General features: G+C 44.2%; 1 gene segment (V, D, J or C); it reads right to left on the minus strand.

Moving 5' to 3' along the window:
• Positions 1 to 255: 255 nt before the first annotated feature.
• Positions 256 to 1,414, minus strand: LOC119088530. The segment is given in 2 exon segments: positions 256 to 825; positions 990 to 1,414. Coding segments are annotated over 2 exon segments (417 nt in total).
• Positions 1,415 to 11,704: the final 10,290 nt, after the last annotated feature.

Here is an 11,704-nt window from a genome sequence, read left to right on the forward strand (position 1 = left end):
AACTCTTCTCTTGCCAAGATATCAAACCTTTAACTGAAACAGTCACGAAAACATTTCAGAAAACAACCCTACTCACTCTGCAGAGTTAGAGTTAAAACTATTGCTGATAGCTTTGGAGACTTTGATTAGAATGCTAATGGAAAACAATCTTTGTTTTATCTAGTTTCTGCACAGGAAAGCTCCCAGTGAGCTACAACACTCATGATGGAAGACATTCTGCTCATCAGCTTGACCTTTGAACAAGAGGGTCCCGTAGGTAGCAAGGGTTGAGGGCCTGTTGGTCTGGCCACACAAACTCTTTGAGACCTTTACTTCTCTCTTCAATTGGAGTCGAAACTTCAAAGATCAGGCCTTGACCCAACTCAGCTCCAGTCTCTCTTATCAGAGGTGACTGTTACTGTAATCAGGAGGTCCCATCTCAGATGTGGTGTAGAGCTCAGCCTGAGATAGTCTCTCATTGGGTCTGGCGCCTTGGTTTGACCCTAGACTTTCTTGAAGCGATCGGAAGCGGTACTGTCGCACTGTGGATATCTGACCCACAGTAGTAAGTCCCGGCATCTTCCAATGTTACCTTTTGAATCTCAAGCACAAATTCACTTTTTGAAATGTCAATTTTCCCTTTGAAATTACCCATCACATCATCAGTAGAGTTGTTATTTAGCTTGAATACTAAAACCAGAGCATTATGTTCACTTTTCTTATACCAGCTCATTTGGTAAGTCTTCAAGTCCCCTCCTGTTACAGTGCAGTAGAAGATGGCATGATTCCCAGCTGAAACATTTAGGCTTTTGTCAACTTGTTCCAAAATAACATCCAAAGAGACCCCTGAAGGGAAGAACCTAAAGTCAGAGTTTTCAAAGAACTTCGTTCACCCCAAGGGGATGGAGTTTTGGTGAATGCTAGGCATCAATTCACCCTATTATGTCCTCAGAAAATCATTCTAGAGATATACTTCCCAATGAGTAAAAGACCCAGATGCCTGTCCTTACCTGTACAGAAGATGAAAAGGTAGAAGATTGGACATCTCCAAAGCATGGTTTCACTGAGGACGACAGTAAGCTGGTGCTTCTTCGGCTGCTTTGCCAAGACTCGCCTCTGTCTCCGTCTCCGTGAGAATCCTTATCTGCTGTAAAGGTGGTTTGATATCAGTCACTTCCTCAGAGAGACCTGTGGCGAGCTAGTGAGGTCATGGGTAGTTAGGATGTAATTCAACAAACAGACTACTCACCTATTGCAGGCCAGATATTATTTGGGAGGTGTAAATGTGAAAAAGATATGGCTCTGGCTTCAAAGCATTCAGTTTTTATTTGTTTGTTTGTTTGCTTGTTTGCAGGGAAGTGGAGAAAATAGACAAACAGCAAGCAGCGACAAGAGAATTAGTTTCTAGAAACGAGGTGGTCTCAGGGTTCCAAGAGCACCAAGGAAGAGCTGTCTGGGATGCTCAAAGCAGGAAATCCTGGATTGAGCCCTAACAGCTAAGTAGGATATGACAGATTTTGGATCTAGAGAGATCTCCAGGGGAGAGAGAAGGCATGATATGAAGTGATCCAGCCTGTGAGTGCTTCCTAGCCCTTCTACCTCTAGATAACCTCTTGTGTGGTCCCTTCTACCCCGGATTGTTGCCTCCTCTGGTCTTAGGCCCTTCCCTACTTGTGATTAGTACCTACAGGAAAGTACTTGCTAGTTCAAAGGTGTGGTATGTAGTCTTGATCTGCTTCTGCTGTTCCTTCTTCCTGGAATGATAATAACTTCCTTCTCCCTTCCCCACTCCCATGAGGGAGGCATCCCCTGCATTCCCTGAAATGTTAGGCTGTGGCACTAATCAACTTCATTCTAATTGTCTGAGAATTGGTTTCCTGCATAGGGTTTTAAGATGATTTAAGACAGAAACTTATTTGCACATGCACTCCCATTACCAGACATACATTATGTCAATATTAGTAGCTGAGCAGATAGTTACCGGCCAAGCAGGATTTTTGCTTGGAGTCTGTGTGTCCCTGGGAGCCCAGATGGCTAATGGCTCACTCTAGTGAAGACTGAGATTAGAGAAAGATTTGTCAGCACATAGGTTAAAACCTGAGGCATCTAGGTTTCCTGTCCACCTTTGTGGATGTCTTCAGCAGCAAGGACACACCTGTCTGAACAGAACTTGTTTGTAATAGCATGAGGCTCACTGCTTAGGTGGAACCACTCAACTGACCAACATTAATGTGACCAAAAGGCACACTGATACTGCAGGTCTAACTATCTACGGCTTGCATCTTGCTTTGGGACTTGCCAATACTAGGGGATTTACATCTTGAAGCCTTAATTTCCTCATTTGTAAACAGGGACATTTGAGTTCCTTTGTAGGGATGTTGCGACGTGGAAATGAAAAAACACAGACAAGCAGCGACTCCTGTGTTTGGTGCAGATCTGTAGGCTTGATTTCTTTATGTCGCCTCTTCTGTCTCCTCATGGTGGGTTGTGACCTGATGACAACTCCCTGCCTTAGTCATAGTCATCAGGGAAGACACAGAACTTATAATTTCAAGTCTAATACAGAACAGTCCTCTGAGGAAGGAAGGTTTCTGTCTAAGTATGTGAGTCTGTCTGTAGGACTCTGGGCCTGAAAATGGAGAGGGCTATATCAGAAATGTACCTCTATCTTCTGTGACTTTAGGCACAGGCCCCAAGAGCAGAAAGCCTCAGCTATTCCAGCCGATACAGGATGAGCAGGGTTTTTAAGAGGCAAAAGGTGGCCAAATAAAACCAACTCCTACTCCATATATACCCAGCCTCCTAGTTTTCTTTCTGATGGTCTCCTCCACTCTGGGGTCGTGGTACCATCTGCTGGTGTCTAGGGACTCTTGAGTATCCATGGAAGAGAGCTAGGTTGATGCTCTCTATTAACCAGAACTTTTAGGACTTGCTTTGCCTTCGGTTTGAGAACACAGCCATTCTCCCCACCTTCCTTGAGTCTTTGAGTGAAGAAAAGGGTAAATGTAGTGCAGAAAAGCTCTTTCTTTGGTTTATCTTTTATACACCACACTCAGACTTCTCACGTAAAGGTTTAGTAACAGTCCAATGGTCCGGCACATGTGCCTGTGATGGATTTCAGTTTGGGGATGGCCTTTATCAACTGTCACTCTGCTGCTAATCTGTTTCCAGTTTCTCTGCTGTCATTGGCTGGCTGGATAAAAGAGCAAGAGCAGAGGTGACCAAAGAAAAGAGTGGCATTGTGTTTTCCCAGACAGAGATGGGACCTCAGCTGCTGGGCATCCCAGGTCTGCCTTCAGTAAAAAAGGGGTTCTTCGCCTATGTCTGTTTGGGGTTTAGAATGTGCAGGCTGCTGGGATTCCTTTATTTCTTTCCCCGGAACGTCTGTGTCTCATTGGTTGTTTTAAAGCAAACATGAGAGATTTTTGCCAATATTCCATCTGCAATTCACTCACCCAGCTGGGTGGCATGGAATGAAGCCCCTGCCAAGGGAAACGCACAGAGGTGAGTTGAGACTCTGTGAGTTGTAACTCTGCTGCTGCTGCTGCCTTGGGACCTGGGGATGTAAGTCAATAAACATCTTCACATTTAGTTGCAGCTCAAGGGTTGATCCTACTAGGATGTTTTCTTGGTTCCCACCAGCAGCAGCAGCAGCAGCTCATCCTGTGTTCTAAATGTCCCAATTCCAAGCTCTGCTTCACTCTGGCTGCACTCTCGTAATCACTGCCAAGAATCAGCCTCTCGTTCCCACACGAGTCTGGAAGGGCTCCTCTGCTGCACTGTGTGCTCCACCACTGTGTGAACTCCATAGTCAGTGGGGTTTGTGCTACTTCCCTTGCCCTTGGCTCTTGTCAGGCTATCAGGACCATAGTTAGATACTCAGTTCCCATTGTTGAATGAAAAGTTAATCATTCCAATTCTATGTGCTGAGACTTGTCGTTGACAGTCGAACACTTAACGAGTTTAATGTTCCTGGTCACTGTTTCTTCAGTGTTCATCCTTCATAGATGAGATGGGGAGACTGAAGGGCTTGCTATAGAAGTTAAAGTGGTTAGAACAGACTGGAAGTTTCCATTAACTCCAACATGATGTTTATTTTGATTCCCACAGATTAGTACCTGGAACTCTGCCCTTGGGTAGTGCTTGCCAGTCAATATATAGCTCGCCAAGGCATTGTCCTTCTTTCTTCAAACTTTCCTTTACCATTTGTGAGAGTTTGTCTTGGAAAAGAAGAAAGATAATGCTGTCATACACGCTCAGCATTGGATAACGAATGGAAGATTGGAGACCTGACAGAGAGTCACATTTCCCCCTCTTGCGTGCGATGGTAGAGTTCCTTACTTGTAGAAAATACATCAGAGTTCTCAAGAGTGTGTATCCTAAATCTTGTTCAACAATTCTGAGCACATGTCCTCTGTGACCCCAAGTGTCTTGGGGAAAAAGTAAGCCCAGGAGAAAAAGCCAAACTTATGGAATTGGTCCAGTGAAGCTAAACCTTTGGAATCTGATTGTAACATCAAATTCAACCAAGAATTATCTCCAGTTTCTCATCCCAGGGAAAAACCCATTTTGTGCAATCATGTGCCTTGGAAGAGCTGATCTCCGGGGGCACCAGTGCCAATAAGTCCATATGTTGGCTGCAAACGAGAAAGCCACCAAGATGGCAGAGGATGAAGCTTCCATTCAAAAACAAACAGACTCTGAAACCCAGGAAAATAGGCATCCTTAGAAGAGACTGTGTATATAGTATAGGTATGTGTGTGTGCATGTGGGTTGTATGTATGCAATTGGGTACATATGGAGACTAGAGGCTGATGCTAGACGTCTTCCTCTCTTGCTCTCGACCCTAGAGAAGACAGTCTTCATCCACCCTCAGCTCCCAGCTCAGCAGTTCACACCCAGGGGTCACTATGGTGGTTTCTGCAATAAGCTAGGCTGATGTGGAAGTGTCTTTGGGCAGCCTGGAGCCTTGAGCTGAGCTTGACATATTTTTTTAAAGGATGTAGTCAGGTCAGATAAACAATTTCTTTTGTTGCCTTGTTGGAATTGGGATCTTTTTCAGGCTATCCAGTATGCTGGTATTTTGATAGAACTAATTCATTATCTATATTTATGTTCACAAACAGTATTAATTTTATTTCTGGATGTATGTTTGTAAATTATTCCATTATTCTGCCCACTTAGTGAGTGGAGGCATTGTTGTATTTTAATATCTCACAAAGTCCATGCTTGCTTGTTTTGTGAGGGTCAAACAAAAATTACCTTCTTATTTGCTTTTTCCTATGTAGTAAGCCCTTAATAATTTATCAGCATCCTTTGCAACATCCTTTGAAAAAGACTTTGAAGGTCTTTTCAGTTGCATTTCTCTAAATTCCCATTGATATTTAGTTCTTACTAGAGGGAATGTTAATATAGAAGAATGCTTATGTTTCCAAGAGACTGACTAACTTCTGTCTGTGTGGTGTGTATGTAGTATGGGTATGTGTGTGTATGTGTATGTGTGTGTGCATGTGGGTACATATGGACTAGAGGTTGGTGGTGGAAGTCTTCGTCTCTTGCCTTCTACCTTATTTTACCAAACAGGGTTTTGAGCTAAACTTGGAACTCACTCAGTGATTCAGCTGGCCAGGGAGCTCCAGTGACCTTCCTATCCCTGTCCCCTTGGTGCTAGGATTACAGGTGTACACCACTATGGTCAACTTTTTTACACGAGTTTGGGGGATATGAACTCAGGTCTTTGTGTGTACAGGAAAGGCATTTTTACTGACTGACCCATATTTCTAGGTCAGAGCTTGGCATAGTTCCTGTAAACAACTTCCTAAAGGATCATCCCAGTCAATTATAGGAAAATGTGGTAATTATCATCATGATAACACCATCAAGAACACAGGTAGTTGATAGCAGTGTTTCCTGTGTACCAGGCCTAAGTATACCGACACTAGATAGTTCACTTAATTTTAGCAATAATTCTCTCATGAAAGTTTTGATGAGAAAAGAAAAGCACAAAGTAACTTGCCCAAGGTCATGTGACTAGTGAGTTAATCAGAGAAGACCTAAGATTCATACTTGAAGAAATCTGGCTTCCAAGTCTGAACTCAGACACTTTACTATACCTACTTTCCATCTGTCCATCCATCCATCCATCCATCCATCCATCCATCCATCCATCCATCCATCCACTGATCCATTCATCAAGCTATCATACATCTTTAATATATCTACTTTACTACATTTGTGTATATGAATATTTACTACTTTTCAGGCTTTTGGAACTAGTGGTAGGATATCAAGGATTTGTAATTAAGATGTTAATTGCTGGCCTTGATTTTGTATGTGTGTAATTTGTTTGTCCTTCTGGGAATCAGGGACTGTGCTTTTATTTTCAGGTGGAAAATTCAAGTAATTCAGTAGAATTTAATTTTCACCACTCATGGTTTAAAAAGATAAAAGCGAGGCACTGACACCTGCTGAGTGTATTTTCTATTTGAGAAGTACTCGTTTTTTAATTTGTGTTTCCACAGCATTCAGTGTATTGATTTATAAGGCCCTAGGGCTTCTTAGTTTTGAATGAATGAATGATAAATAAATGAGGCAAGTTCGAGATGACACTAAATGCTGTTCCTCATTGGTAGACGCTCTCTCTGGATTGTGTGTATTATACCTGCTTGGGGCTTATAGTCTTTTGTTCATAATGATATCCAACAAACACCACAGTGCCTTTAGTGCACATCAGGAAATGGCCTTGCCCCTTGGCTTCACATACTCAATAGGTAAGGTATTGGAGATGGCCCTGCTCTGATTCCGTAGTGTCTTCCAGACATCACAGAAATAGGTGAGCTTTTAGCTAGCTCTTTGCAGATACAAGAACTGTGACTCCCATTAACATTTTTATACTGACACCGGGGCCACCTCCATCCCAGTCATGACAGCCATGTTTGGAGACTCTGTGATTTGGGTTCTGCGGCAGACGTCTGGTATAAAGAACAGGAAATGGAAAACGAGAAGTGTTGGGAATACACACGCCCATTGACCAGGGGGAAGCCAGGACAGGAGGCTTTGCAGTTCTCTGAGCTGTACCACGTAGCCTACTTTGCATGCACAATCCACTTGGGCCACCTTATCTACAACTGCCATGCGGCTGCCTCATCGCAGCAGCAATAAAAGAAAGAGGTCCTTGGGGGTGGTTGGTGCCTGTGCTATTGAAAAGCACACTCTGGCTTTTCAGAGGCAGCAATCCAAAAGGCTCCTTTAGAGGGGGCCTGGGTCCCCCTTCACTAGCCTGGGCTTGTGTTCTCAGCATATGGTGCATTTGCTTATCAGTCCCTGGAGGCTTATTCTCTGAAAGAAAACAACTAGGGAGATAATCTTTTTCTGAAAGACACATGGTGGGTCATGATCTCTTGGGTCCTTGTTCCCAAATTCAGGAATCTAAGGTGCACAGAAGGCTGAGTGGAGGTAGCAACAGCCAGTTTTCTAAATGTATCCGGCTCTAGTTGCTCTACTGGAAATTTCTGGTTCTGAGAGACGCTCTTCGGAAACCACCCAGCGAGGAAGCGGTTTGTTCATTTGCAATGAGCCCATCAATCAACCACCTTATTCAGCAAATTTTTTTTGAGAGACAACTGTATATATGCTTTCTTCTGAATGCTGTGGATACAATGGGGGTAAAGCCACCCAACATTTCTACCATCGTGGAGTTTAAGCCCTGTTGCTGGCCTTTAACTTGAAGCATGTGAAAGAGGCAGTGTAGCAGTGACTATATACAGCATTGGGTAGGACGGAGGAGAGGATGTTCCTTGAGTCTGCGTCTATCCAGGCAGGGTGTTGTCCCTGCCCACACTACTGGTCATGAGGCTCACTGTGGAGGAGACCAATATGGAACTTTCCCTGACAGCTCATGTTCCATCCAGCGTCAGAGAGGCTCTCTTCCCACCTTCCTTTGTAGATACTCTCCCGTCAAGAAGTCTCTGTTTGTTCCTGACTTAGCATTGTCATCATTCTATTCTTGGAGCAGAATCAGCTTGCCTACTGTTCCCACTGTGAGGACAGCGGAGTCTTTGCGAGATGACTTCTTTTTTATTATGCACACAATGAAAGACTGCAGAGCCAGGACATTTAAATTTAGGATAAATACCAGGCTATCTTTAGAGCAGATCTTCTTTCGGAAGTTGGGGCCAGGGACTTTTTTGTTGTTGCTTTTCTTAGTCTTTCCTCCTACCTCTGCTATCCCCTTACCTCATCTCTCCTTTCTCTTCCACCGCCACATGTCTTTTTGAAAAACATTCTCATGAACAACTTGAAGGGGACGACAGGATGATGGATAGACATAAGGAAACACTCACCCAAGGGTGTTGTCTGGTTTTAGAGTTATCACGGGAGAGAGTTGTAGGTGGTAAGGCTGTGATGTGACTGCGCCAGAGTGGGAAGGATAACCGTGAGGGCCTGGGTCCTTCTAGAGACTTGGCCAAATGGTGCTGATGATGTTCGGCACAGTGGAGCTGGTTGGGGAAGATGCACGTGTGCTGCATGGTGGCCCTGAGTGGTCCATTCGAAGTTCCTAGAGAGGGCTGCCCTAGTGAGGAGGAATGCCCTCATTAGATGAGATGATGCTGTGACTTACAGAGAACAGAAGGATAGTGGCAGGTTCTTCCTGGATCTGAGTTCCCTTATCCCAGTGCCAAAAGACAGAAGAAAACAGAATTTATAGATGAGAAGGATGTTCCACGTGGATTTAATATTCAAACATTATGAATTAGTTATGAACACTAGTTGTAGTTGGTTGAATATTTATGCAATGGGCTTTATAAATAATAATTAATCCACAGAGTAATGACTGAGGCTTCCAAGAAGACCTCCCAAATCTTCTGTATTGGTACCTAGAATTCTGCCTTTGGAGACTAATCCTTTGAATTACAGAAACAAAAAAATAGTCCTGGAAGAGCTAGAACCTTAAATCTAATGCACTAAAAATGAATGAGAATGGATTTTGAATGATAAGACCTTAGGGCACAAGACCTAGAGATTCCTTCTGCACACAAATACCATGACAGGAAGAGCTTGCCTTTCCTTCCTCTTCAGCCCGCATGCCCCACTCACCCACTTTTAGACTCTTTCTTTTTTTTTTTTTTTTTTTTTTGGTTTTTTCGAGACAGGGTTTCTTTGTGTAGCTTTGCGCCTTTCCTGGAACTCACTTGGTAGACCAGGCTGGCCTCGAACTCACAGAGATCCGCCTGCCTCTGCCTCCCGAGTGCTGGGATTAAAGGCGTGCGCCACCACGCCCGGCTTAGACTCTTTCTTAAACTTGAACCTGCAGTGTCCACCTCAGGTTTTGCTCCTTCTGTCCCCAGATTAATCTCCACGTTGACAGCGATCTTTCTGAACACTTTTTAGGTACATTTCTTCTATGGGCTTCTGATTTCTGCCCATCTTCCTTAGAACAGAATCCATGTGCCTTAGCCTGGATCCCAAGACTTTAATCGGCTAAGACACAGACGCACTTCAGCCACTCCTCTGCTCTGGCTAATGTAGACTTCAATTCAAGCCAGTTCCCAAATATGGCTCATATACTACCTCTGCTCAGACTCAGCATTGAGGCCTCAAGCAACTCATCCTCCAGAGGTTTAGACCTGGCAATCAAGGCTCCAAGATAGGACTGTATTTGAACACAGTGAGCTAACCCTCGAGACATCCCATGTCTCTTGAGTCTCATCTGTTGGCTGTCAGCCTCTTCTCTTGGGGAAATTTCTGTACTTTTTTTTTTTTTTTTTTAGGGTAGAGAACAGAGATGTTACTCTAGAGGCCCTTCCCTTAACCACTCCAAGGCATCCATAGTGTAGGACATGCTTAATATACGATCACCTTAGCTTCCATGGGCAGCAAAAGAAAAATGCTATCTTAGTATGATTTGTTTTTCAGTTTGCTTGCTTCCAGGGAAGGCATCAGAGAGCAACTTTCACAGTTTTTCCGTGTTAAAGCTAGGGGTGTGTACTCTGAGGACCTAGGTGTAGACTCTCAGGGTAGGTGTAAGTTAGAAGCTTTTATGACTGGCCTATGCTGTCATAAAAGCCAAGTCCTTTCTTGGCTCCCTTTGACAGAACTGTTCCTTGGAGTCTGCAGGCACTGCGGGTTTCTGTGGTTGGACTAAAGAGTACTTACTCTTTCATTCAGAGTACTCTCTTCTCTTACTGAGAATGAGTTTATTTACATTGAAAAAGCGTTTGTTGGTCGTTTTGGTGATCATGAAGCGATCATAGCACTACAGTAGATATACCAAGACAGTGCTTCACCAAGACAACTTAAATGGTGACTTTTAGTTAGAAGGAGGGACATGTTTATTGTGAATTTAGTTGGGATGCTGGTGCTCCCCGGTGCACCTGGATCTAATAACATAGGTGAAGCCCATGTTTGCCCTGTCAGGGCTGTGAAGGTAAGCCCTGCCTGAGATAGCAGAGGGGCAAGCCCAAGATTCCCTCTGAAGAAATATTTTTTCCTCCTGTCAATCATTTCAGGATGGGAAGAGTTAGTCTTACACTGAGAAGAAATGACATCTTCTGTTCTAGACACATGGGGATGTCACAGTGCCCACAATTTTTTCTTTGGAGGCACTGAACTGGTTGCTGCTATGAGAAGTCAGCCCAGATGACTGGGAGAGACTCATGCTGAGAGTCCCACTCTCAACAAGAGAAGAGTGCTCTAAATCCCATTGGAGAGTCTTTCCTCCAACCACAGAAGCCCAACAGTGTCTGTGGTATTCATGGAACAGTTCTGTTAAAGGGAGCCAAGAGAGGGTGGGGACTCCTTTTATAACATATCCCAGTTACCAGGGGTTTGAGTGTCAAAACATACATGACTTTCTCTCCTTGAGCATTCAGTGGTGCTCTGAGTGAGTAGACCAGGCTGGGTCCCTGATGTCACAGGATCCGTTACAGTGAAAGCAGAGGGGGAGTGCAGCCTGGAGGGGTGTCTCCCGAGACCTCAGGCACCAGAAGGAGAGCACAGTAGAGCACACTGAGTATGATGGGGACCCACTGGGGAGCCATGGAGTTCCCACTAATTTCTTAGGAATGTGATGGGTGCTACATATCCAACATAAAGAGGCTGCAGCGTTGTGTACATTTGGCTATTAATGATCCCATGTCTGTTTCTGTTAATTTCCCATCTAGCACCCCAAGCACTTTGGGGGCAATGATATGAAAGAGCTCCTGAAAAGAAGAGATCTGGACTGCACTTACGCTTGAAATGACATTTGTACAACATCAGCCACTGGTTTAGTCTAACAGTCTGGGCATCCCCTGCCATCTTCAAAAATGTATGCTCAGCAACTGAGCATTGGGTGTGCAGACAGCTGGAAAGGGTAACAAATCTGGAACTTGTAAATTTCAGTTTATACATTTGTGCTCACCCATCCATCCAACGAGTATTTGCTGATAAATACTACACTAGTCCCAGGAATTTAAACATGTCACTCCCAAGAGCTTACACCTGAATGGGTGGAGACAAGTGTGACTGCAAAGACACAGATTGCTCCTGGTTATTGACATGATTAGGCAAGCTCTCTCTTTCTCAGGGGGAAGGTCACCCACAGGACTGGACCTGTTTGCCAGTGAACTGCCTTTTATGCCTATGATCCCCGGTATGAGAAAGGCATTGCAAGAAACCTGGTCATGCCATCAGCTGAGGGATGCTCTGAGGGTGGGTCCTGTTTTTGGCTTCCAACAAGAGGCTG

This window comes from Peromyscus leucopus, chromosome 9 (assembly GCF_004664715.2).
Source record: "Peromyscus leucopus breed LL Stock chromosome 9, UCI_PerLeu_2.1, whole genome shotgun sequence".
In the NCBI taxonomy this organism is placed as follows: Eukaryota; Metazoa; Chordata; class Mammalia; order Rodentia; family Cricetidae; genus Peromyscus; species Peromyscus leucopus.